A 26,541-nucleotide genomic window follows, 5' to 3' on the forward strand; every position below is an offset into this window, starting at 1 on the left:
ACATTTATATTGAAATAACAGTTAAGGGTTAAGGTTTGTGTTTCTGTACATATACCCCAGTTAGTATCACACGGTGAGGTACAGATATTCTAAACTGATTTTGAAGAAAAACAACAACAACAACTCTGGTATCAGATCGGGATCAGTATCTGCTGATAATGAGATTTCAGGTATCAGAATCGGAAGAGAAAAAGTGGTATTGGTGCATCCCTAAATAAAAGTGAAGTTGGATCTGAGTAATCATCATTTATTTGCAAATAGCAATTGGTCCAATATTTTGTATATAATGCAAAGCAGTTCGTACAATTTAAGTGTTTAAACACTGTAAAAATGGCCCATGTACTGTATATGTTTATATGTGTAATTGTGTATGAAGAGTTTCTAGGGAGAGATCGGCCCAGACAGCTGGCTCTCAATGGCAGCACTACTGAATATATTCTGAAGAATCTGGTTCATGACACAGAGTATGTGCTCACTCTTTACGTGCTGTTTGGTTCTATGGTTGGACCGGGCATCACTGCTACATTCAGGACATGTGAGTGACATGTTGTTAAGTTTTCTTGATGAACACATTCTGATGATGAGCACTTGAAGAGTTCAGACATTTAGTCTCTTATTGGTTGGGTCTCATGCCACATGTTCTGTTCCCCAGCACCTCTAGGATACGTCTCAAATTTTAAAGTGACATCATACACTAGCTCTTCCATTGATGTGGAATGGAGCCCTATTGTAGGGGCCACAGAGTACAAACTCACCTGGAGTTCAGGTAAAAACTATGCTTGTCTAGACGCCCTCTTATTTTTACCACATCTCATTTATAGTTATGATTGACTGTTACAACACTTGGACTTTTGTTTTACAATACTGTTTGAAACTTTCTGTCATAATGGATCTACAAACTTCCTAAAAAAATCTGTCCAATTAGCTTTAATAGGGCCCATTATATCAAAAATTCCCTATTTTGTTTGTTTTGTCTGTATTTTTGTTTGTGTGTGTCTGTTTTCTTCTAGAATTTGCACTTCCTCAGAGTCGTTATCTTGACCGCAGCATTTTACGACACAGCATCTCTGGTCTTGAGCCAAACACCCTTTATTCCATCAGCATTCATGCTCTCTACAGCAATACAGAAGGGCCAGAAATCACTCTCTCACAGCAAACAGGTACTGACCAACTCCCAGATAAAGACAGCATTCACACATATTAAGAAAAACTTAATTATGTCCCTCAAGAGTAAACACAGTATGTGATTTCAGTCTTATTTGGGTTGTTTCTGGGTTTGCTAACTGTGTCCTTCTGTGTAGAGATACAGACCCTGTGAAGTCAAAATTGAAGTTTGGTGTGGCTTTTGGAGCATGTTCATTAGCTTTGAGGCCATTCATATGCTATATTATATTTTATATGCAGACATTCTCTTGGATTATAAATATTGATGACTCATCTTGCACTTATTTTTTGTCCAATAAAATGCCCTGTAGAATGAGAGTGTTTCTCCCCCTGATACCACCAGCCTCTGACTATAGTAAAACAATTGGATATAGCAAATCATGGATCATGGCTGTAATGTAAACTAAAGGCTTTACTTTTTTTTTTTTAAGGGGTTGATTCGATATGTCCCACCCTAACCTCCTGTTTCAATCAGAGACAAGCAATTTCTTGGGGTCTTTAAAGGAATAATTCACCCAAAAATGAAAATTCTCTCATCATTTACTCACCCTCATATTATCTCAGATGTGTATGACTTACTTTCTTCTGCAGAAAACAAACAAAGATTTTTAAAGTATATCTCAGCTTTGAAGGTCCATGCAATGCAAGTAAATGGTGGTCAGACATTTGTAGCTCTAAAAATCACATGAAGGAAACATAAAAGTAATCCATAATACTCCAGTAGTTAAATCTATATCTCCAGAAGCAATATAATAGGTGTGGGTGAGAAACAGAATGTCCCTTTTTTTTTAAGTCCTTTTTTATTTTAAATCTTCACTTTAACTTTCACTTTCAGATGTGAAAGTGAAACTAAACAGGCACCATGTGTAACTTTCAGATGTGAAAGTGAAAGTGGAGATTAAGAGTAAAAAAAGGACTTGAGCTTTGTTCTGTTTTTCACCCACACCTATTATATTGATTTGAAGACAGATCTCCATTCACTTGCATTGTATGGACCTACAGAGCTGAAATACTCTTCTAAAAAATCTTAATTTGTGTTCTGCAAAAGAAAGAAAGTCATATATCTGGGATGGCTTGAAGGTGGGTAAATGATGAGAGAATTTTCAATTTTGGGTAAACTATCCCTTTAATGTGCTGTCATCTAATCTCGAGTCCTCCCTTTTCCTCAGTTATCTGTGTAATTCATGCTGGTGTTCTAAAAATTTTAAGTGCATACTGCTACATTTAATATTGTCTGTTTCATGCTGTGTCTCAAAGTGTTGCAATGTGTTCCTCTTTCTCTTTATAAAAGCATTAATAACAATAAATCTTGACTTGGCTGTTTTTTGGGGGGGGGGGGGCGGTTCAGTTCAGTTGGGCTGATGTGTTTTGCTCTGTGTGTGCTTGCAGTGGTAAACAGGCACATGTCATTTATAAAAGCCATAAAAAGATATCTCTGATCAGTTAATTAGGCATTTCAGACAGTCAGGGGCGGCGATATGGAGATACTCTGCGTCTTGTTCTAATGGGATTGTGGGATATCAGGAGATTGATTGACGGCTCCTGTGTTTTAAGCTCCCCGCTTTGGGACCACAGCTGTCTACAGCAGTAGTTTTACTGAAGCTGTGTGTGAGTGTGTGTATGTGTGTGTGTGTGGGGGAGGGGGGGGACATGTCAATGTGTGTGTTTCACTGTTCTCAGCACATCTTCTGTTGAAGCATCTTTTTAGAGATTTTTTTAGGAAATACAGAGAAGCAGCAGGAAAGTGGAAAGCAGCTACGTACATTGACATGTTTGATCTGTTTTTGTGTTTTTGGCGGGGGTGGTTTTTGATAGACACAGAGAAAGGACAAGAAAAAAGGGGGGAGAGAGAGATGTGGAACCTGGGTCTCCCACATGAGCACCACCACTCAATATGTCAAAGCAAAATTAAATGTATTGACGAAAAAGATCATGCATAACAAGTAATAGTACTAACAAGTAAAAAGTGTAGGAACAAAATGTTAGATTTAGATACAGATTTATATTAAATTGCGAACAGTTGATATCTAGCTCAGATTCTGATTCAACCTAATGATTCTGCTTGCTTCACGATTCCATTTATGATTCTTTTGAGGAAGCACAAATTACATTAAATGGAACCCTACATCATGAAAATCATTATATATCATGTTCAGGTCTAAGCACTCTCCACCCCCTCCCCAGATTTTCATTGTGCCTCCCAAAAGATCACATTCTTGTACTGCCACTGTCAGATACAGATTCCCAAATATGATTCCCAACCCTATTCTCAATATTAGCTTATAATAAATGTATTTTACCTGTTATTAATTAATTAACTGTCAGTAAAAAAAAAAAAGAAAGTGGCCTTACATGTTTGACTTTAATCCCTCCCTTTAATCTCTATTGTGTTTTAGATTTAATGTCTTAGATTTCTTGAATAAATGAATTTGATCAAATCTGTCAATAATTGCTTTGCCCTGTCTCTTATGTTTACAGCATCCTTGACAGACTCTGAGCTAATTGAAACAGTTCGGGAGGTAAAAGTGGTGGACATCGGTGCCAGTTCTTTCAAACTGGCTTGGAGAAAAACACCAGGCGTTACTGGGTACAAGATCAGCTGGAGCCCCTTCCATGGTGGGCACTGATTATCCTTAAATATTACAACCCATCCATCCATCCGTCCATCCATCCATCCAGATTTTTTTTCCTCTCAGGTGGTGAGAAGATGAGTGAGGTTGTATCGTCTTCTACCACGTCCTTCACCATCACTGATCTGCCTGCCAGCTCTGCCTACAAGATTCAGGTGTCTGCAGTGGTCAGGAGCAAAACGGGAAGCCCAGTCATGGTGACCGCCCGCACCTGTGAGTCTCCGATCTGTACCAGATACACCTTTAATATTTGAACAAGCTACTATCACAGCCACAGTGTTTTCACTTAAACTAGTGTTACAAATCTGTGACCAAAATGTCATAAGATCAAAAAATGTGTATGTAGAAGAATAAAAGCCATTATAGGTTTCAAATTACTGTGCTTGTTTTGAAGAATGTTGCTGTTTTGTTACAGTGGATCTGCCTAAAGTGACTGGATTTAGTGCTCTGAACATCACAGACAACAGCACTGTACTGAACTGGACCAGTGTGACTGGAGCCTCTGGATACCTGCTGTCCTGGAGACACATATCAGGTCAGAAACAGAAGAATCCGCATTTACAGAAAGGATTTCACCTGTGCAGAGGAACCTCACTAATTCTTGGGATTAGGGACAAAACATATCCTACTTAAAAAAGTCATCTTTATGTTAAAAATTAAGAAATTCATAATAATAAAAATACTGAAAAAGTTCAATCTAAAGGAAATGTGTATACTCAGGGCATTTATTGCTTATATTTTTAAATAATTTCATTAGACTTTTTTTTTTTTAAATGCATGTTCTATACTTGGAAGCACATGTAATTTAACCTGTCCTCAGCAAGAGGTCATAATGTCAAACTGTCAGAGTGTTTAAAAATGCAACAAATTCATCCATATAAATATCAAATGAAAAGTAGGGGTCTCTAAGATATCGAACAATACATAAAGTAAACTTTTTTAAATTATATTTTCCATAACTTGTATATAATCCTGAATAAATCAGTCAATGTCATGGTCATCTTTAACTCTGAGGACCCCTTTCCCACTTCCTGCTCATTGTGGATGTAACAGTAGGACACATGGTCTGGTAAATTATATATTTTTTTATATTTTAAACAAAAAATGTTTAAGTCTTTGCAGTCACAGCTTCAACATGTCAGCTCCGTCTTCCCATTGTGATAATTTCTGTTAAGAATTGTGGAATAATGTTGACATTTTAGTTTATTTTATAGAGGCAGCTTTAACTGAGAAAAAAAAAATAAAAAATGGCTCCAGAGTACAACAAATAGTTAAGATAGAAAAATATTCAATTTGTCAACTCTGTCAGAATTTTCAGAGTAGTGTGAAAACAAAAAAAAAAAAATTATAGAATGTATTTTATCACACCATTATTAGATAATGAAAGACTTTACACTCTTGTTGGTTGTATCAAATTAAAATAGCATGCTTTTATCTTACAAGTAAGATATAACTTATGAAGTGAATAAATGTCAATTTTCTGAAAAAAAGCGTTTTTATAAAAAAACTGTTTCCTTACGTGGTTCGTTAGCTAAGACCTTTGTCTACAAATACATCCATCTCAAATTAATTTAGTATAAAAATTAAAAGCTAAGAAACTTGTTTTGTCCCTTATCTCAAGAATCAACAACCTACATATATTGTATATGTGCAGAATTACAAAACAGATTGTTCAGACTGAAAATTCTGATTGGATGAGCTGCGGCCAAAGCCATCGTAAAATGACTATAAAATGCATGCATGTGACCACACATTCAGTGTAAATGCACCGATTTGCTACATTGTTTGCCAACCGCTGAAAGCCTACAGTGAGGCTTATGAACTACACTGTAAAACATGGCATAAAAGCATATACCCAGTTTATATTTAAAAACTGCTTTCGCTGGTTTAACCTGATATAGTTGATTCTGACATTTTAAATAATATTTTTGACTTGAAAAAACAGTTAATGTAGATGTTACCACATGAAGCACATACTGTATTTTAGCTTAACATATTCACATTAAACAAAATTATGCTACGGAAATTTTTATTTTCTCATCTTAATCCAGCATTACAAGGTATTGACATTTTGCACCTAAGTCTAGATGAGCTATTATTGATTATCTAAAACCAGGTCCTGGGCTCAAATACTCTAGATGTTTTTTGAACAAGAAGGCTAAGCTAAGGTTCCTGCCATTCATTTATTAATGCTTATCATTATATGGCAGCACAAAACCAATTCCAGAATCCAGATAAGCTCTTGTAATAAGACTTACACAAAAGCCTTTTGGTCTGATGCATGAGACAAGAAAGAATAGAAGAGACCGTGTAGATAATGTCAAGAAGAGATCTGTGATTCATTCCTGTTATTATGATGGCATCAGCAGAGCCTTTCCTCTAATGAGGGTGTCCTTTGCTTGTACATGAAGGTTATGAGCTTTTTTAAGATAGACGCCTATTCTGTAGCATATAACACATTTATGACTGTGACCCAGAGGATGCTAAACATTTTCAAAGGTCACTGTGTCCTCAAAGTGTTTTAAACTGATTTAAAAGGGGTTTATGGCACTTATCAAGTAGAATGTATTAAACATTTAAATTCATTTTCTGCATAAAATAGACTCTCACAGAGCTTTTTAGTTTCCTGCATATGTTTCCTCACCTAAAGTCAAAATGTGCCTTTGTTACCTAAAGGAGCTGCTTTTACCTGATCTGACCCTTAAAAAATGACTTTGTTTATTTTTTGGTGTAAACTAATGTAGTCAGGTTGATAACCAGCATATTAAATTCATATTTTTAATTGAATATTTCCACTTAATTTAGATGCTACCATACAAAGCACTTTTTTTTTGTTTTTAGTATACCTGACAAAACATTTGTACATTGTGGAACACTGGGGATGCTGAACTTTTGAGAGCACACTGTACACCAAATACTAATGTCTCATTCAATGTTCTTTTTAGAGTTGAAGATCTCCTCTGAGCTGCTAAGCTCGGCTTTCACCTCCTACAAGATCCGAGATCTCCAGTATGGAAGAACCTACATCTTTTCCATCAGACCTCTTTATGGGGAAGTGGAGGGTCCCGTCACAACCATCACTAAAAGAATCTGTAAGACCTCATCTCTACTTATATCTTTAACAATACAGTGGGGTCCAAACAGCCATTCATGAAAATAATTATATTGTCCATTTTTCCTAATTAAATATAAAATAAATATTATAAACAATTTAAAGGAATAGTTCACTCAAAAATGACAATTCTCTCATCATTTACTCAACTTCATTCCATCCCAGATGTGTATGAATTTTGTTCTTCTGCTGAACACAAAAGAAGGTTTTTTGGAGAATATTTCAGCTCTGTAGGTTCATACAATGCAAGTGAATTGTGGCCAGAATTTCAAAAATCCAAAAAGTACATAAATGCAGCATAAATGTAATCCATACGACTCCAGTGGTTGAATCCATGTCTTCTGAAGTGATATGAGAATTGTGGCTGAGAAACAGGGTAATATTTAAGTCCTTTTTTACTAAAAATCTCCACCTTTGACCAGCTCCGACCATTAGGTGGCGATATGCATGAAGAATGCAAATCGCCATAAAACAAAAGAAGATATCAAAAGGAGATATTCTTCTTAAAATCTTAATTTGTGTTCTGCAGAAGAAAGAAGGTCACACACATCTGATGGCCTAAGGGTGAGTAAATGATGAGAGAATTTTCATTGGGTGAACTTTTTAAGTGAAAAGTTTAACATGAGTTTGAGATTTCTTAGTATTTGGTATGTCCCCCTTTTGCTTTGATGACAATATGCACTCGAGCTGGCATGAACTCCACAAATTTATGCTAAAACCTGTTTTTCCAGCATGGTTTGAAGAATGTTCTGAAGAACATCTTGTGTGCTTCAATTTCCAATATTTTTAAATCAACTATTTTATATATATATATATATATATATATATATATATATATATATATATATATATTTATTTTTTATTTGTTTATATTTTTGATACTTTGTTTTTTTATGTAAACTATTTTCTCTTTGACTGTCTGTGACAGATTGTGTACGTGCTGTTTTATCTTTATTTGAATAAGGAAGGTTGAATTTCAGTTTCTGAAAGCTGTGATTGTCTTACAGTGGGTGCTCCTCGTCTCATTCCTGTTCAGAGTGCGACACCTGCCCCTGTATCAGCTAATACCAACAGCAATGATCTTCACCTCCACTCCACAACCAGAAACACCCACACACCAGTGGGCAAAGCGCCCAGCACACCCACCAGCACTCAGAGACCTGCTGTGAGGCCTCAGATCACAATTGGCCAAACAGCCGCAGCACTGACCAGAATTACCACAGCACATGACCAAACCACCCTGTCCATAGAGACTCCCCCACCTGGACCAGGTCAGGCTAAAATGGTTATACTGTGAACTACCTAAATTTGGTTTTATCTATATTTCTTTCTTTCTTTTTTTAATTCAAGATTTTCCATTTAGATTTAAAAGTGGTTCAATTTTAGCATAAATGCTTATGTTACATTTAAAGAGGTGATATCATAATTTTTTTAATAATTTTAATTATTCACTGAGGTCTACGTTTTAGTAAAGGTTTTTTTGCTCCCAATAACAGTCATAGTTTAATTTTTCTAAACTAAACTATTACTAAAAACTAAAACTAAAAATTTGATTATGCCTTGCATTATAAATAGTTCAAACCTAAGCTGCATTTTAAGTGTGTATGTGTGAATGAATGGTTTGTATCTATCTGTTAGTGTGTGGCAGGGTGAAGGCAGACATTGTTTTTCTTGTTGATGAATCTTGGAGCATTGGTACTAATAACTTTGGCAAGCTGAAGGACTTCCTCTTCAGAATTGTCACCTATTTCCCCACTATAGGACCTAAAGGAACACAGGTAAGGCATGCTACAATAATCAATAATCATTCCACCTCACTGAGAGTCATTCTGTGTCTTAGTAACTCTTATTGGATCAGTGGTCTTATAATGAGTACAAAATGATGTGCTTTGATCAAACATCAAATGCTACAGGTTTGGGCTAAACCATGCCATTAATCTGTTTTTGCTTTGCTCAGATAGCAGTGGTTCACTATAGTGATCAGCCCAGGATTGAGTTCAACTTTAATGCTCACAAAGACCGGAACTCAGTTCTGAGAGCGCTCAGAGAGGTCCACTATGGAGGGGGGAACACAAAAACAGGTGCACATACACACAAAAAAAAATTTAAGATCCAAAATTGTAGAAGAAGGAGTTCTAGCTTGTGTATAATGTGGTGATTGTTGGTGAATATGTGTGTTTGTGTGTGTACGTGTGTACTGTAGGTCATGGGATCAGCTATGTCCTCAGGGAGCTGTTTCAGGAGTCTCTAGGAATGAGACAGGAAGTTCCTCACATCTTAGTGCTGCTAACAGATGGGAGGGCACAGGATGATGTAGAGCCGCCCTCCAGAATTGCCCATGCACTGGGTTAGTCCTATTGACTGCAGTGTAGTAATAGCCAAAATAAACTACAGATAATAAAGACTTGTTTTCAAAAAATGTATCTTGGATTAAGTTTATTTTTGTTACCCCATAGGCCAGTTGTGTCATTTTCCATGTAATCCTCGTTAATTGTTATGTGTAAGCTTGAAAAATACTGTATACCGTATATACTGTATATATAAAAACCATTTGCTAGTGGAGTATGAAAAATAAACTCAATTCAAGATTTATTCTCTGAAAACACAGTCTTACACAATTTTTGAAGTAAGTTTATCTTGTTTAAAGGATGTTTAGATATTTGGACTGAAAAACAAGACAAATGTACTGATAAGGAAAATTATTTTTATTGCAGTGTACTGACCAACTCTATATAAGGGTAATTCAATGATGATATTCGATTCTGGTAAACTTGTAGGTGTCAGTGTGCTGGCCATTGGAATTGCTCACGCTGATATTGAGGAGCTTGGGAAGATCGCCTCCCCCACCACCTACAAGAACATCTTCTTCGCCAGTGACTTTGACGATCTTCCGTCCATCGAGAGAGAGTTTATCAGCAGCATCTGTAGTGAAGCCTTACAGTCAGAGTTCAAACAAGACGATGAGGTGGGCCATGCATGTCACAGTGGAATAATGGATATTATTTATACAGTACATGCTCGAGACCCGAGACAATGTTTCTGCATGTTTGTCCTAGTCTTCTCAACTGGACACACCTACGGGTGACCCAGAGGCTCTCTCTAAACCTGAAGGGCCTTGTCCGCTTAGCTGCAAGGTAACAGCTTCCTCAGTGTCCACTTCATTATCACTTTTAAGCTTGTAGCAGTTAAACAAGGTCTTATATGAAACCTCAACCTCATATGAAACCTAATCTGTTGTTTTTCACAGGGTCAAAAAGGAGAGAAGGTAAGTTACTTAAATATTATTATGATATTATAATGACATCATAATGCATAATGATATGTAAATGTAATGATGTAAATGATATACAGTGGCCCCAAAAAGTATTTGGATACTTAAAGGAACAGTTTAACCGAAAATGAAAATTCTTTCATAATATACTCACCCTCATGTCATTCAAAGCCTGTATGACTTTCCTTCTTATGTAGAATACAAAAGGAAATTTTTTTTTTTTTTGTGGATTTTTCCTCTTTTTCTCTCAATTTGGAATGCCCAATTCCCAATGTGCTTTTTAAGTCCTCGTGGTCGCATAGTGATTCGCCTCAGTCCGGGTGGCGGAGGACGAATCCCAGTTGCTTCCATGTCTGAGATCGTCTTTTTAATACAGTTTCAGTTGTTAGGGATACACTTTAAAGCTTAAAAAAAAGTATCAAAAATGTATCATAAAAGTAGTCCATGCAATTATGTGTCATATTCCAAGTCTTCTGAAGACATACAATAGGTTTTAGTGAGAAAATGGCTGCAAAAATGGCTCAGAAATGTTAGTTCTTTGAAAATGTTGTGTATTATTATGTCACTTGTGTTAATATTTTCTCCATGCCTTGAAATAAATACACTTTTAAATGTAGCTTGAGTTTCCGAATTAAATGGATGATATGATTATAACTAAAGCCCATATTTCTCTACCGCAGGGTGATGGATTTGGTCATGGCGGCCTGGTACGTTAAACAGCACAGACAGTTCTTTATTTTTATTTCTTTCTTTCTTTCTCCCTGATCTCATTGACTCACCTCATAATGCTCTTTAAACTCTGACAGCCATGTCTTGTCTTTGTTAGTGCTGTTTGCTTAGAGAACCATCACTATTCTTATTGGCCATACTTAGAATTAGGGATGTGAACAACATCCTAACCCTTATTGTTACATTTTGGAATGTAGTTTGCCCCACACCATTTGTACAATGGATATGAATGATACTTCACATTTTGCGTCTTATTGAGGACAAGTGTGCTATTACTTTACTAAGCAATCAGAAGTACAGTTTTCACCTGGCAGATGATAAAGTTTTCTTCAAAGAATGTAAAACTCTAATTTCTATCTTAATTTTTTTGTGCATCACCACTCCAATTTGAAGTGTATTTGTTTTTAATATGTTTCTGTTGACACAGCATTTAAAGCAAGGCCCAGGATATTATAACTCATTCTCTATAAAGATCAAAGGGGAGAAAGGTGAGAGGGTAAGTATTAATATCTGAAGCACATGATGTTCTTCTACACAATCTTATATAAACATAAATATAACTCCCCCCATTCTCTTAGTAATTGCATGTTCATTTTTATGCTAATTACTGCAGTGCAGTGTTAATTTAAACTGAGCCATTCTGTTAAAGATGGGATTGTTTTTGAGATTAATTTATTGTTTGAGTAGAGGATTTAATCTAATTATTAATGTCACAGATCTGTCTCCATGCAGGGTGCTATTCTTACTTTTCTTCCTGTGTGTTATCTCTTTGCGACGGAAACACATGAAAGCACTTGTCATATCAAAGTGACTTTCTTGAATAACAAATGAATGTGGCAGGCCTTGCTAGCAAGAACAGGCATTGTTATAGATGCTTCCTTGTTTTATTTTTGTGAAATGCGTAGCACCCACAGATATTGATCTATATTTGATCTCAAAGTTAAATGTGCATTGAACATGTTCTGATGTTAAATTTGAGAAACATCAAATGATTTCTGTGCCCTTTTGTGTAAATTGAATTGTATGTGGTCATATTTGTGTGTTGATTGCATCATTCCCACTATGCACCCAATATCAGGGTCTTCCCGGAACTGATGGCATCCCGGGATTACCAGGACGTCCGGGTAGAACGGGACCCCCTGGTTCTCCTGGACAAAGGGTAAAAGATTAATCGAAATTACAATCTAGTCTCGTAGAATGACCGTTACTATAACTTGCATTTTTGCAAACTGAGTTTTATATGCTGCATTCTACGTTTTGTGGCAGTTTCCTGGTGAAATGAACACTATAAGCGCTACAAAAACGATGCTTTTTATTCACTTTTACACAAATCACGAGTACAATGGCTGATTATGACTTCTTAAGCATTTATTTTCACCCTATTGCTCACACACTGCTATGTTATGATATCAAAAGATGTTTAACACATCGTTTGAAAAATGATACATTTTAACACTTGCATTACATACCCACCTACATATACACACTTCTTCCAATGTGATTAGCTTGCGCGTTAGCTCACCTCATAGAGTGTTAGCCTTGGTACTCAGAAGAACGCGGTTTGAGCCAAACATGCAAGCTGACACGAAAGTGACACAAAATGACTTTCATGTCGCATTTGCTTTTAGGACACTATCGGTTAGGTTTAGGTGTTGGTTCAGAGTAAGGATGTCTGTTTTGTTTACCGCTCATTTGCTTTTTGGACACTATCGTTTAGGTTCAGGTGTTGGTTAAGGGGAAGGATGTCTGTTTTGTTCACCTCCAAATTGCTTTTAGGACCCTATTGGTTAGATTTTGGTTAAAGCTTTGGGTTAGGGAGGTGCGTTTTACTCATTAAAACCTCTATCTTACATTTACCTTTAAAACTACGTCTGATTTTTGGCGCCCCTCACTGGACATTTCACTGGGAAACCGCAGTGAAACGTGTAATGAAGCACTTAAAGGGATAGTTCACCCAAAAATTAAAATTCTCTCATTATTTACTCACCCTCATGATATCTCATGTGTGTATGACTTTATTTCTTCACCAGAACACATTTGAAGAAAAACAGAAAAATATCTTAGCTCAGTAGGTCTTTAAAATGCATGTGAATGGAGATTTCTCTTTTGAAGCTCCAAAAATCACAGACAGTCAGCATAAACATCATCGATACGACTCCAGCAGTTAAATTAATGTCTTCTAAAGTGATACAGTCACTTTTGGTGCGAAAAAATATCAGTATTTAAGTACTTTTTAACTATAAACCACCACTTCTGTTAGGCTTAACGAGAGCGCTGAGTTCAAGCAGTCTCTCGTGTGACGTATTCGTGTTGCCATGATACTGACATAATCTCACGTTCTCCACTTGGTTGAGACATCCAGGAAAAGCACACAAACACACCATTGTGAGAACAGAAACGGATAAAAACAGATCTAAACCAAAACCAACAAAGCTAATGTACAGTGTTCTTCGTTCTCATTTGTAAACAACGCTGCTCTTCCGGCTGTGATGCACTTGCCTCAGTTCTCATGTGTTTCAAATGCCAATGCAATTATGTCACGCGTGCAGAACAGAAGCATGATTTAGAGTTTAAAAAAAAGTATTAAATATTTATCTTTTTCCACACCAAAAACAATCATGTCGCTTTAGAAGTCATTAATTTAACAGCTTGTGTCATATGGATGACATTTATGCTGACTGTGTGTTATTTTTGGAGCTTCAAAAGAGAAATGCACTTGCATTTTAAGGACCTACTGAGCTAAGATATTTTTCAATTTTTCTTCAAATGTGTTTGAGAAAGTCATACACACCTGAGATATCATGAGGGTGAGTAAATAATAAGAGAATTTTCATTTTTGGGTGAACTATCCCTTTAATTTAGTTTTGCCAAATGTTGCCACAATCACGTAATTTTCATGAGATCAGACTGCAAAATTAAGGCATGAAAGTAATACAGTATATAACAAATGGTTAATTGAAAACATTATTGTGCTTTAAGAATAGTTTTTATTTCACATAATTAATCTTTTATCTTGATTCAGGGGTCACCTGGAACTCCTGGTGATATGGTAAGTGTCTCTTTTACATCTCACCACATAAAAAAATCTGTAGGTCGTGATATTTCAAACTAATTTAAGCTGTTTACTTAATGTCTTAAATGGGGAAAGCTGTAATTATGCTTCAGTGAGTCACAGAGAAAGTAGTGAGAAATGATTAGGGGTTCACAACCTTTTATCACATCTCACGTTTTTAAAGAACAGTTGTGACTTCATTGAGTCTGACGAACGTTTGTGTATCAAGATTGTTTGATTGTCTGTTTTCTTTCTATTTCTCCCTATTTCTTTTTCACGGTCTACAATCCAAGGGACTTCCTGGTAATACTGGACCAAAAGGGCAGAGAGGAGAGAGAGTAAGTTCAATTATTCAGATGTCTTCTTCTTAAGCTTGTTGATACATCGTTAGCTTGCCAATAAAGCAGGAAATCCCTTTTCAAATCAATTTGGACTATACACAAATTAAAATCTACTTTCTCTCTCTCTCTCTCTCTCTCTCTCTCTCTCTCTCTCTCTCTCTCTCTCTCTCTCTCTCTCTCTCTCTATCTATCTATCTATCTATCCACTAAGCATATAAATTTATCAAGGAGTTAAGGTATCATGTTAATTATCTATATATGCTGGTCTTCAGTGAGTTCAAGTATATGTAGCAGATAAAGATTTGATTTCCTGCAGGGAGAGCCAGGCTATGTAATGGGAGGCATGGAGGTTCTTCCAGGGCGTAAAGGAGAACCCGGCTCCTCTGTAAGTGCTTATATTATAGCAATTATCTTTAATCTTAAGCATTTGATTTCCATAATATTTAGTAATTCTCTTCAGATTTTGAAAGCTTGACAGTTTTCATGCGGTTTCATGTTTTTTCATGGATAAAAGGGCCACCCAGGTGCTCCAGGTGTCCCAGGGGTATCAGGCCCTCCAGGGCTGCCTGGTCAGCCTGGACCTCAAGGGTCTCCTGGTCTCTCTGTCAAGGTTAGTATGAAAAATAGCATGGGTATGCACAGATACATTAGCCTTGAATCTGGATAGACAAGAGAAAAAAAAATTCAAAAAATGTAAACACATTAAAATTTGTTTAGCATGACCTACAGAGCTGCAGAAGGTTTTTATTTGTAGATTAGCTGTGGCTTCATTGCACAGCTCACAGTTACAATCCAAGGTCACTCCATATAGTTCAGTGTTGTTATAGTGTAATTACATAAGTACTTTGTAATTACACATTTTTAGTGTTGTTGCTATTAATTCATTATAATTACATGTAATATGTGTGACATTAACACTGTTAATTGTTACCCGATCCAACATACCTTTCAGCCTGTTTTTCCAATTGTACTTTCTTTCAGAGTGAGCCTGGAGAACCTGGTCTTAAAGTAAGTTTTCTGTCGTGCAAGTAACACCTTACTATAAAATATACCTGAAAAATATATAATCAGTGTTTCATTATAAATGCCTCAGGGTCCACGTGGGAAACCAGGTCCCAAAGGAGAAAAAGGGGAGCAGGGGAATAATGTTAGTACTTGCTGTATTACATCAATACTCCCTCATAATAATAACAGTTATAATCTTATTTACGGTATATACTTTCATAAATTACTCTCTTCAAGTTCACTTTGACATTGACTTTCCCAACTACTGTACTTTGAATTTCCTCATATAATAATTTACCTGATATGTTGTAGTTGTAATCATTCTCTGCAATAACATTAATAACAGTCTTACTGTGTCTTGTGGTTGTGTGTCATTAGGGTCTGGCAGGTTTGCCAGGGCTTGTGGGAGTAGATGGGATCCCAGGACTGCCTGGTCAGAAGGGGGACAAGGTAGGTAAGGGTGAGGGATATACATGTATCATTATTTAGGAGACATATTCTGAACTGAACTGTTTCATTTGTTATTGTACCTTCAGCAGTGGTATGAAAGCTTTTTTTTTTTTTTTTTTTTTTTCTATTGTAAGAAAGTAAAAAAAAAAAAAAAGCCTAAATGAAATCTCTTTGCTCATCTGTGTGGAAAGTCCTATTGTTACAGTGAGTGCTGTAAAAAAATGTCCTTCCACTGTCAAGACTACAGGCTTTGTCTGTATTTTCCTGGAGCATAAAGCTAAAATTAGAACAGCTGGTTCTGTGATTGAATTTTTTTTTTTTTTTTTTTTTTTGTGCATAAAGGGAGAGGAAGGTATTGGAATTCAAGGTGTTCAAGGGCCACCAGGGCCAGCTGGAGAAAAGGTATCTGTTTCTTATAAATACAAATGACATTTTGATTCAGATCTAGCCTCATTGATTTTATATTATCATTTCATTAAGTCTGTGAATGTTCTGTTTGTCAAATAATCTAATGGGTTTATTATTAAGTCAGTTCTGAACTATTTTTCAGGGTAATAATGGATTACAAGGCCCAAAGGTAAGTGTGTAATTTTTTTTCTAATCATCCTTTTTACTTGGGAAGCAAAATCGAGAAAAAAAAAAAAAATTATATATATATATATATATATATATATATATATATACATAAAATGGCAAATAGTTTTTCCCCTCACAAAATTTTGATAGGTTTAAAAAAAAAAAAAAAAAATTGCCAATGTGGTAAGAAAGATAAACTGAATTTAAAATATACTCTCTGAAAATTTCTTATGCAGTTTTGCTTCTCAAGGATGGTTAGATATTTACTGTAAAACAAAAATCTTATTGTGTTTTTTTTTTTTTTTTTTTTTGGAGTGTTGTAAAAAAAAAACAAAAAAACAATGCATCAGAGTGACAGAAATAATGTGTATATTCATTCTTTCACAGGGCGATTCAGGTCTTCAAGGAGTCCAGGGAATCATAGGCCCTCGGGTACGTTGGACTATGACCGTTTCAAAGTGATTAATTTGAACTATTATATCCACGGGCGTCACAGACTGATTTCTGCCATTGACTAAGAAATGCAATTTTGTTTCCTTAATGTTAAATGCTTCACAATGGCTGAGGTGTTTCACTGGTGTGTATTGTCTGTATTTAGGGCAAAAGGGGACTAAAAGGTGATCAAGGTGACAAGGTATGATTTTATTACATTTAGCAAAGCACATGGCTTTCCTCCGTCTCTACAAGATGCAGAACATTGAAAAAAAAAATCAATCACCTCAAGTCAATGCTTTTGTCTAATGCTGATATTTAATTACCTGATTCATAATACATACTACTTGCATTTTCATCACGTTAAAATTTTTTAGGGTACATCAGTTCAGATCATCGGTCTCATGTAAAGAATGTGGTCAGAATTCTGTTTCCTTATTGAAACACTGTGCAAACGACACTGTTATTAGGACTTGTATCACTCAGAATGTGTTTAATGTGCGATGATGACTGATTGACTGTACGCCATCCCACTTATTACTCGGCGACTTGTCAAATAAATAAATAAATTGATGTGAAATATTGATTTGAGTTTTAATTATTTTATAATGTGAGTAGAAAGTATGTAGTAATGCTAGAGACATGAAAAAGTTAAGTAGTAAATTGGTTACCTTAGAAAACAGCCAATTATACCAATTATCAGGTCATATACAGACATTTATTTACTGCACAATGCCATGATTGACCAATCAGAATCAAGTATTTCACAGGAAAAAAAGTTAGCTTTGGAGGATCTATTTGACACCTTTTCCCAGTTGCATAAACTACAAATGTTGTGTCCCTCAGCCTAAACCCGATACAACTGTATTTGTTTGACAGGGTGAACGAGGAGAGATTGGGCCAATCGGACCTCCAGGAATTGCAGTAAGTCCAGATCTTCTGGTTGTCCTCGTTCTTGAAAAACAGAAATAAGGACTGTGAACCAGTTAATGAATTTAACCTGTACATTTTATAACCACTGTTAAATCAGGACATTAACATATAAAAAGTCAAATCATTATTTGTTTGTCAGCTCCTCAAACATTTCTACTCTGTCTGGTGCTGTTGAAGTTATATTAAGGTCAAGAGTGAGCTGTAGACACCTGGGGAAATTAAAGGAGTCGATTAAGGAAGAGAAAACCGCCTCCTCTCTGCTCTCTGGCCAGTAATGGACTCCAGCCTATACATCAAAGTTTCAGATCCACATTATTGACCTGATTAAATAGATAAACACCTGCTGAGTTTTAACCTAATAATGCTCAAAGAAAGACAGCAAGAGAAAGAAAAGGGAGGACAGTTGGACTAATAATTGTTATGTTTCTTAAGATAATATCTGTCCTTCACATCACAACTTTGCCACTGTGTCCGTGTGTGGCATTTCAGACTTTCAGTCACTTTCAAATTAAACTTATGCACAAAGTTTTAACCTAAACCTTCAGAGAAGAGATCAAGGAAACATCTGTAATGATTCGACTCCTCATTATCCTCAGTTCCCTTCAGAAACACGATAAAACATTTGGTTTGGAGCTCTAACGCAGCTCTCTGAGCCAATGGAAAAGAGAACCCCACCTAGACTAGATCTGACTCAAAGTACTGAAGGTCATTCATATTTGTTGAATACTAATTTCTTAGTTCATGCCATGATTAGAGGGAAAGCTAACTTTCTTTTTCTTAAACTTTAGGGTTTGCCTGGAGCTGTTGGACAAAAGGGTGATGAGGTGAATCTAAACTCCATTTCATTTAACCAAGTCTAGTATCTCTAATACACTGCATAGCCAAAACTATGTGGACACCTGCTTAATATGTTAGGCTATTTAAGTTACACTCATTACCAACAGGTGCATAAAAGCAAACATACAGCTAAGCAATCTCCTTAGAGAAACATTATCAATAGAACGTAGAATGGAGCATACCAAAGAGCTCAGCAACATTCAATGGGGCACTGTTATAGAATAACTTTTTATAGAAAGTGTGGTGTTGAACAACTTGAACCTCACTGAACACCTTTGGGATGAATTGGAAAGCCAACTGCATGCCAGGCCAACATCAGTGCTTGACCTCACTGAGCAAATCCCCAACATCAAGTGGAAAACCTTCCCACAAAAGTGGAAGCTGTTATAGCAGCAAAGGAAGGACTAGCTCCATATTAATGCCCATGATTTTGAAATATAATATTTAGTAAGCACAGTGTTCAGGTGTCCACACACATTTGGCCATAAAGTGAAAATATGTGTCTGCAAGTTTAAGTGGCTTTAGAAAGTTATTTGAATTCATATAGTGTGCCTACAGTAAATTAATGCATATATGTTCATTGAATATCAATATTTATAGGAGTGTGTCATAAAACGGAAGTGTGATTATGTGTTAGTCATATTCTCAATTCATGACTGTGCTTGATTTTCAGGGGCAGCGTGGCGCTCCTGGCGAGCCAGCTAAAGGGGTAAAACAGATGTCCCTTAAAGGAATAGTTCACCCAAAAATTTAATTCTGTAATTATTCACTCACCCTCATGTCGTTCCTAACCCATATGACTTTCTTTCTTTCGTGGAACATTAAAGGAAATCATTTAATGAATGCAATGTTGGCTAAATACAATGGCAGTACATAGTGACTCATTTTAATGCTTAAAAAAAGAACCCAAACGTGTCATAAAAGTAGTTAATGCGACTTGTGTGTCAAATACCAAGTCTTCTGAATACATATGATAATTTTTTGTGATTAACAGACCTTAATTTAACTCATTATTTACTCTCAAATCAAATCCAGTCATTATTATTTATTTATTTTTTCTCCTCTTTTCTCAGCAATTTGGAATGCCCAATTCCCAATGCACTCTAAGTCCTCGTGGTGGCGTATTGACTCACCTCAATCCGGAGGACAAATCTCAGTTGCCTCCACGTCTGAGACTGTCAATCCGCGCATCTTATCACGTGGCTTGTTGAGCGCGTTACCGCAGAGACATAGCACGTGTGGAGGCTTCACGCTATTCTCCACGGCATCCACGCACAACCCACCACATGCTCCACCGAGAGCGAGAACCGCTTTATAGAGACCATGAGGAGGTTACCCCATGTGACTCTACCCTCCCTAGCAACAGGGCCAATTTGGTTGCTTAGGAGACCTGGCTGGAGTCCCTCAGCACGACCTGGATTCGAACTCGTGACTCTAGGGGTGGTAGTCAGCATCTTTACTCACTGAGCTACCCAGGCCCCTAAATCCAGTCATTATTAAAGTCCATAAACAACGCTGAAATCCAATTTGGTGACTACGTCTATGACAGTCTTTTCTTATTAGTTCTTGCGCTTCTCATGAAAAATTTTTATGACGTCCTGTGGCAAAAACCAGTAGACACTTTAGATACTTGTATGACACTTTTGAGTTCTTTATTAAGCATTAAAGTGAGTCACTATGGGTATGTTTTAAAGAAAGTTATATGGGTTTGGAAACGACGTGAGAGTGAGTGCATATTGAGAGAATTGTAATTTTTGCGTGAACTATTCTTTTAAAGCTTCAATGTCTCATCTAACTCATTATATTTTCAGCTAAGAATAAACTATTGCTAATATGTCCCCTCAAATCTCACAGATTCTTGGTCCTCTGGGGAAAAAGGGCGCCAGGGTAAGATTTTCAAGAATCAATTTCAAACTTCAGGAAAAGGACCTTAAAAAGGGATGTCAGTCCAGTGGCGGAGCTAGGGGGTGGCCAGGGATGGCCGTGGCCACCATGGACCAAAGCCTGGCCACCCCATTGGCCACCCCGCTTGCAACCGCCGCTTTGGTCATTTTTTGTCTTGGGAACAATTTAGTTTTTAGAGGTGGAACTGTCTCTGTACAACCGCAACACACAGGAGTCTTAACATGTATGCACACCAAGGTCGCCGCACCTCTCTGTCCCAGGTGTCACTATATCCCCCCCACCCCACCCCACCCCTATGATACGGAAATGCTGCCTGAAAATTTATGTGCCACTACAGACTGATTACTGACCCTGCCAGGCCACCCCTGTGAAAAACTCCTGGCTCCACCCCTGTGTCAGGCTTAATGTGTTAGCAAGTGTCTGCACCGAAGCTAGGTCATCTTTGGGTGGTTCCTCCCACATAGTGTTTAGAGGGTTTTTAAGGGGGGGGGGGGTTAACTCATGAATCAAGTCTGACAGTTATTTTACCCCTGGGTTCTCCTCATCTGCATTGGTAAAAACAAGCAGTGCATTTGGCACTTGGACAATTTAAAAAAGTTTAATTACTGCCATGAGCATGGATATGAAACCAGAAACTCCCGCACGTCTGCTTGTCAATTAACACACCAGAAAAGAAGGACAGTTTTGCAGACTTCAAAGTTTTGTTTTAAGTCTCAAAACACTGCAGGGGTGAGATCTATGATTGGAGGGTTCATTAATGTTTTGAGGCGACAAGTCTAAATAAACCAAATTCATCTTGAAGCAGCTTCACCAAAACACACAGTATAAAGAGGAGGAGACAGACCACTTGTAGAAAAATGAATGGGAGAGATATCAATGCTCAACATGCCAGCTGTAGGAAAGTAAGTCCCGCCTTTGAGTTAAATGAGCCAAACACTTTATTGGTAAAGGCAAAATATTTTTTATTTTATTGCAAAAAAAATAATAAAATACCCTGAGTTCTGCTAAAGATGCTCAATTAAAGGAACATTTCTGGTCATAATTTGAAACCAGTTATTGAAATGTAAATGTAGCCAACAGTGTCTGAGATTTCGGCCTTTTCTCATTCAAGTCACTAGGACTCGTAGGCTACTTGCATATCTATTGGCTACTTTGCAAACAAAAACAAATCTTAATCAGTATCTCTGTCTTGTTTTCCAGTATTTTAAGCATAAACCTCACTATATTTTGTTATATTTAAGCTAACAAGTAAAATAAATTTACCTTTGATGTAAGAAACATAAACTTGTAATTCAAGATATTTTCTATGAAAACAAGTCTTAATATCTTGCTCAATTTTGCTTCTGTAGTAAATGATATTGTTTTAAGGATATTTAGGTATTTTTAAGTGAAAAATAGGGCATTAATTCTAGTTCTGAAAATTGTTTTTAGCAGTGTAGATAGAAAATAGCTGTCTGGGTGTGTGGCCAAGATTGTCATATTGCATTGTTTCTTATGCATACTTCAAATGCTCATTAGCTGAAATATTTCATTGTCATCTAATATTAGTTTTTTCCCTGTGTGGATAAAGGGTGACATCGGACCAGCTGGCCCACCTGGACCACAAGGGATCAAAGGAGACCAGGGAGCTAAAGGGGAAAAGGTGTGTGTTTGTTTTGTACGTTTAGATGTGGTAGTTCAAATGATTGCATTCACTAAATAGCTTCCAATCTGAATGTACTGATCTGCTGTTTTGGGGACTTTTGAAGGGTAACCCTGGATTTGGGATCCCTGGTCAACCTGGCCCCAAAGGAGAGAGTGGAGAAAGAGTGAGTTCTTATACGAGCTTTAGAGAATCCAAACTCAAATAGCATGGCAAAGATGGATGACTTGATGTACTAAAACCATCAATGTGAAGAAACTTGTGCAAAACAGCCTAAACAGCAAAAACATAGACTCTCCTGAGAAATTGCCTACTCTAGTAATTTGTGTAAACAGCATGTTAGCACATGATTTCTGTTGCGAATCAGTATTTGAGTCTTTCTTTTTATTCAGTCTCATCTGTTTTTATAAACAGGGTAATGTTGGATTATCAGGGAAACCAGGGCCTAAAGTAAGTTCACTCACTTTGCTAACTTCTGCACTGCAAAATACCAATGAAGTTCAATCAGACCACTAGAGTGACTGTGAATCTTTGGCATAGAGAATGAATAAAAGATACAATCTCTCAACGTGCATTTTAAATATCCCAATGAATTTCAACGAGACAGAACAGTAATCATTAATCTTGGCATAGAGAATGAATAAATGATACAATCTGATTGAAACACAGATTTATTTGTTCAGTCTCATAATTAAACTTTTAATTGTGACCAGGGCGATGATGGATCTAAAGGAGAGAAAGGGGACGTGGGTTTCCCGGGCAATGCTGGATCTCCAGGACTAATAGGTAAAGATGTAAGTAAATCGAGAGCCCAGAGTGACTGATACAATATGTGTGTGAACGTTAAATGTATGTGTGTTTTGCATCCTTTCTTGAAGGATACTAAAGGGTTTGACGGGTTATTTGTCATAATGTAGCCATTGTTTGCTTTTTAATTAATGCTTTATTCATATTTAATTGAAATCTCTGCCTTAATGGATTTCAGGGTGTGCCAGGTTTGAAAGGGGAGGTGGGACCAAGGGTGAGAATCAACACCAAGCACAAAGAGATCCATACCTTTACACAGTCACTCACATAGCCAATCACATAGCCATCACTCTTTTAGACATGTATTTTTTTTCTCTGTTTAGTGATGGGTATGTTTCTTAAAAAGTAATCTACTACAAATGACTAATTACTTCTATAGTAATTGTAATAGATTACTGATTACTTCTTTGAAAAGTAATCACTTTACTAATTACTTTAATTTTAAGTTTCTTTACACTTTTCACAGAGGTTTTTTTGTATTTGCTCAAAGAATTAATAATGTCTTCCTCCTTGTTCATTGTTGCAATCAAGTTGTACACTCAGCACCAACATACTGTAAATAATAATATTTAGGAAATGTGTTAATGAAGTAATTTACTTTAAAGTAACAAAACTGAAAGTCAGTAAATGTAATCTGTTTGCTAGAATGTAAAATGTAATTAGATTACAGTAACTAATCACTTTGTAATCAGATTTCACCCAACACTGCATAAAAAAACAGGATTTTCTTTAAAAATAAACAAAAATATGTATATTTCTAAATGAGGTACATTAATGAACTGTTAAACATTATACTGTATAAGTTAACAATGTTTTTAAAGTTAGAGAAAAAAGGTTATTATGAATTGTTACCAACAAAATCTAGATTTTTATATTGGGGGAGGTCCCTTGATTGTGTGTGTGTTTTATTTTATTTTATTTATTTTTTTGTTATAGGGAGAGTCTGGTTTGCCAGGAGAGCCTGGGGAGAGAGGTGTCAAGGTAAAGTCTCTAAGACAGTAAATTAGACCTGTCAATCATATTTTCCACTTGTGTCTAGAACTTTCTTTCTTTGTCTCCCTTTTAAACCATCTTGTAGACACCAGTTCCTTTTGTAGCTCATAGCATAATGTCTGCAACACTCATAATTCTCCTTTTCTCCACTGTCAGGGTCCGCTTGGTCTGCCGGGACGACCAGGTGACCCTGGAGGAAAAGGGGAGCCCGGGAAATTAGGGTTACCGGTTAGCAGCTTTCTTCATTTTCCACCTGTTCGATATTAACAGAGATAATCTTTGATCATAAGACTCCTCTAAACTGCTCATTATGAAACCATGTTCTAACAGCTCAGAACAGTCAGTGCTGTTTTATATTGAATGTCTTTCACTTTTATTTTTCAGGGTCCAGAGGGGCACAAAGGAGAGAAGGGCGAGCCGGTACGCGCTGCTGTTATGATTAAGGATTTTCAGTATTACTGAACACGGTGTTGATTTTACTTTTTTACTAGATTTTGAAGTGAATATTTTATTGACTGGTCACGCTCTTTGATCTCATAACAGGATCTCTGTTTGTCTCATTATGCTGAATGCTTGAGTGAATGGGGCTGGGCGCTCAGATGTTGAATTAAAGAGCAGTCACCGTGTTAATCTTTTATTCTAAACTCATAATTTTTCAAATCTATCATTCTTCAGGGAAAGCCGGGGCCACCGGCAGACTCTCAAGTGAGTGAGTTTTGTTGTCCTTACGGGCATTGTAATCAAGCTGTTTAACATAAATGAATATTTAGTTAGGCTTGTCATTTTCTGTCAGTTGATTGAAATGATTGTTGTAGCACATGTCACTTCAGCTGTCAAGCCTGTGTTGTTCTTTATTCTGTTTAATATTCAAAATAAACTGTTTTTTGTGTGTGTGCATTTCTTTGACAATAGTTTAACTATTTCATGTTTTTGCTGGTTTATTCATACAATCAATGTCTGCAAATTCATATAATTCTTCCTTTTTAGTTTACCATGTCAGACAACACCATTCTCACCAGGGCTGTTAAGGTACAGTAAGACCATTAGACAATCTGGGGTTTAGTTCTGGATTTTTTCCCTTAGTGTGAGAATCTTCACTCATTTGTATATTTGATGTGTTTAAAGGGTGAACCAGGTATGCCGGGGCTCCCAGGACTCCGTGGGGAGACAGGACTTCCTGGGCCGCCTGTGAGTGACAATGTCATATCATCTGTAGACTTATTAAATCCGATTTAAAACCAAACGAGTTATTATAACCTTGGGCTTTACTCTCCCTAAGGGTCCTGAAGGTAAACCAGGACCTCCAGGGAATTCACTGGTGAGTCACTAAAGTCATGTCCACCTTCAAATTATTAGATAATTTTAATGGTTCTTAACTAAGCAAATATGCTCTGGTTATGAGAGTATGAATTTGATATTACTCAATGATTTAAGCTAGCTGGATGCTTCAGTTTTATAAGATATGTCATAAATAAAAATCATGTAAAACAGATTTAACTAAGTGTGTCCAAACTTTTGACTGATACTGTTACTTTTTGATTACTGGGCAATGAAGGTCTTGCAAAATATACTGTGAACTCAAGCTCAATGAGTTTCTTTTCATAGTTTGGATCTGGTACTGGAAGAGATGGTCTGGATGGTCTACCTGGAAGGCCTGGATCTAAGGTTGGGCTACTTACTGTTTCAAATGCCAGTTTTAATCTTCTGTCCAACTAATTAATATATATCCTGTCTATGTATGTTCTAATGTATGTTTTATGCATATATATATATATATATATATATATATATATATATATATATATATATATATATATACACACACACACACACACACACACACACACACACACACAGTACTGTGCGAAAGTTTTAGGCACTTGTGAAAAATGATGCATAGTGAGGATGTCTTCAAAAATAATGACATAAATAGTTTTCATTTATCACTTAATGTCATACAAAGTCCAGTAAACATAAAAAAGCTAAAGAAATTTTCAGTGTGACCACCTTTTGCCTTTAAAATAGCACCAATTCTCCAAGGTAAACCTGGACACAGTTTTTCTTGGTTGTTGGCAGATAGGATGTTCCAAGCTTCTTGGAGAATTCGCCACAGTTCTTCTATCTATTTAGGCTGTCTCAACTGCTTCTGTAATCTCAGACTGACACGATGTTCACTGGGGGGCTTTGTGGGAGCAATGACATCTGTTGCAGGGCTCCCTGTTCTTCTGTTATAATCTTTTCTATTTGCAAAAGTTATGTTTGGGAGTCTAACATTTATATTTCCTATTGACACATTAAAACTGAAGATATAAATAACCATCTTAAGACAAATGCTTTTGTGAAACATGTTATGTGCCTAAGACTTTTGCACAGTACTGTATATACAGTCATGGGAAAAAGAAAGTACACCCTCCTTGAAATCTATGGTTTTACGTATCAGGACATAATAAAAATTATCTGGTCCTTAGCAGGTCTTAAAATTAGGTAAATACAACCTCAGATGAACAACAACACATGACATATTACACCGTGTCATGATTTATTTAACAAAAATAAAGCCAAAATGGAGAAACCATGTGTGAAAAACTAAGTACACCCTTACTGCTTCCATAGGAATTAAGAGGCTAAGTAGTAGCCAGGTGCTGCTAATCAAATGCCCTTA

The 26,541-nt window shown here is 36.5% G+C and overlaps 1 protein-coding gene across 1 annotated transcript in view; it reads left to right on the top strand.

Moving 5' to 3' along the window:
• Positions 1–26,541, top strand: part of LOC127436602 (collagen alpha-1(VII) chain-like) — a 52,533-nt gene that overhangs the window by 14,405 nt on the left and 11,587 nt on the right. Inside the window, exons 13-57 of the mRNA XM_051690860.1 lie at positions 377–535; positions 653–766; positions 1,011–1,160; positions 3,643–3,780; positions 3,861–4,007; positions 4,210–4,329; positions 6,740–6,886; positions 7,914–8,177; positions 8,545–8,684; positions 8,864–8,987; positions 9,110–9,253; positions 9,684–9,871; positions 9,963–10,040; positions 10,154–10,171; positions 10,858–10,884; positions 11,334–11,402; positions 11,985–12,065; positions 13,929–13,955; positions 14,252–14,296; positions 14,616–14,684; positions 14,814–14,909; positions 15,281–15,307; positions 15,393–15,446; positions 15,683–15,754; positions 16,097–16,156; positions 16,305–16,331; positions 16,718–16,762; positions 16,929–16,964; positions 17,642–17,686; positions 18,484–18,519; positions 19,206–19,241; positions 20,387–20,419; positions 22,008–22,079; positions 22,186–22,245; positions 22,494–22,529; positions 22,793–22,873; positions 23,065–23,100; positions 23,823–23,867; positions 24,036–24,107; positions 24,264–24,299; positions 24,555–24,584; positions 24,867–24,908; positions 25,005–25,067; positions 25,159–25,197; positions 25,485–25,544. Coding sequence (XP_051546820.1) covers positions 377–535; positions 653–766; positions 1,011–1,160; positions 3,643–3,780; positions 3,861–4,007; positions 4,210–4,329; positions 6,740–6,886; positions 7,914–8,177; positions 8,545–8,684; positions 8,864–8,987; positions 9,110–9,253; positions 9,684–9,871; positions 9,963–10,040; positions 10,154–10,171; positions 10,858–10,884; positions 11,334–11,402; positions 11,985–12,065; positions 13,929–13,955; positions 14,252–14,296; positions 14,616–14,684; positions 14,814–14,909; positions 15,281–15,307; positions 15,393–15,446; positions 15,683–15,754; positions 16,097–16,156; positions 16,305–16,331; positions 16,718–16,762; positions 16,929–16,964; positions 17,642–17,686; positions 18,484–18,519; positions 19,206–19,241; positions 20,387–20,419; positions 22,008–22,079; positions 22,186–22,245; positions 22,494–22,529; positions 22,793–22,873; positions 23,065–23,100; positions 23,823–23,867; positions 24,036–24,107; positions 24,264–24,299; positions 24,555–24,584; positions 24,867–24,908; positions 25,005–25,067; positions 25,159–25,197; positions 25,485–25,544 — 3,488 coding nt within the window. The remainder of the gene's footprint in view (positions 1–376; positions 536–652; positions 767–1,010; positions 1,161–3,642; positions 3,781–3,860; positions 4,008–4,209; positions 4,330–6,739; positions 6,887–7,913; positions 8,178–8,544; positions 8,685–8,863; positions 8,988–9,109; positions 9,254–9,683; positions 9,872–9,962; positions 10,041–10,153; positions 10,172–10,857; positions 10,885–11,333; positions 11,403–11,984; positions 12,066–13,928; positions 13,956–14,251; positions 14,297–14,615; positions 14,685–14,813; positions 14,910–15,280; positions 15,308–15,392; positions 15,447–15,682; positions 15,755–16,096; positions 16,157–16,304; positions 16,332–16,717; positions 16,763–16,928; positions 16,965–17,641; positions 17,687–18,483; positions 18,520–19,205; positions 19,242–20,386; positions 20,420–22,007; positions 22,080–22,185; positions 22,246–22,493; positions 22,530–22,792; positions 22,874–23,064; positions 23,101–23,822; positions 23,868–24,035; positions 24,108–24,263; positions 24,300–24,554; positions 24,585–24,866; positions 24,909–25,004; positions 25,068–25,158; positions 25,198–25,484; positions 25,545–26,541) is intronic.

The sequence above is a fragment of the Myxocyprinus asiaticus genome, chromosome 47, assembly GCF_019703515.2.
Source record: "Myxocyprinus asiaticus isolate MX2 ecotype Aquarium Trade chromosome 47, UBuf_Myxa_2, whole genome shotgun sequence".
Lineage (NCBI taxonomy): Eukaryota > Metazoa > Chordata > Actinopteri > Cypriniformes > Catostomidae > Myxocyprinus > Myxocyprinus asiaticus.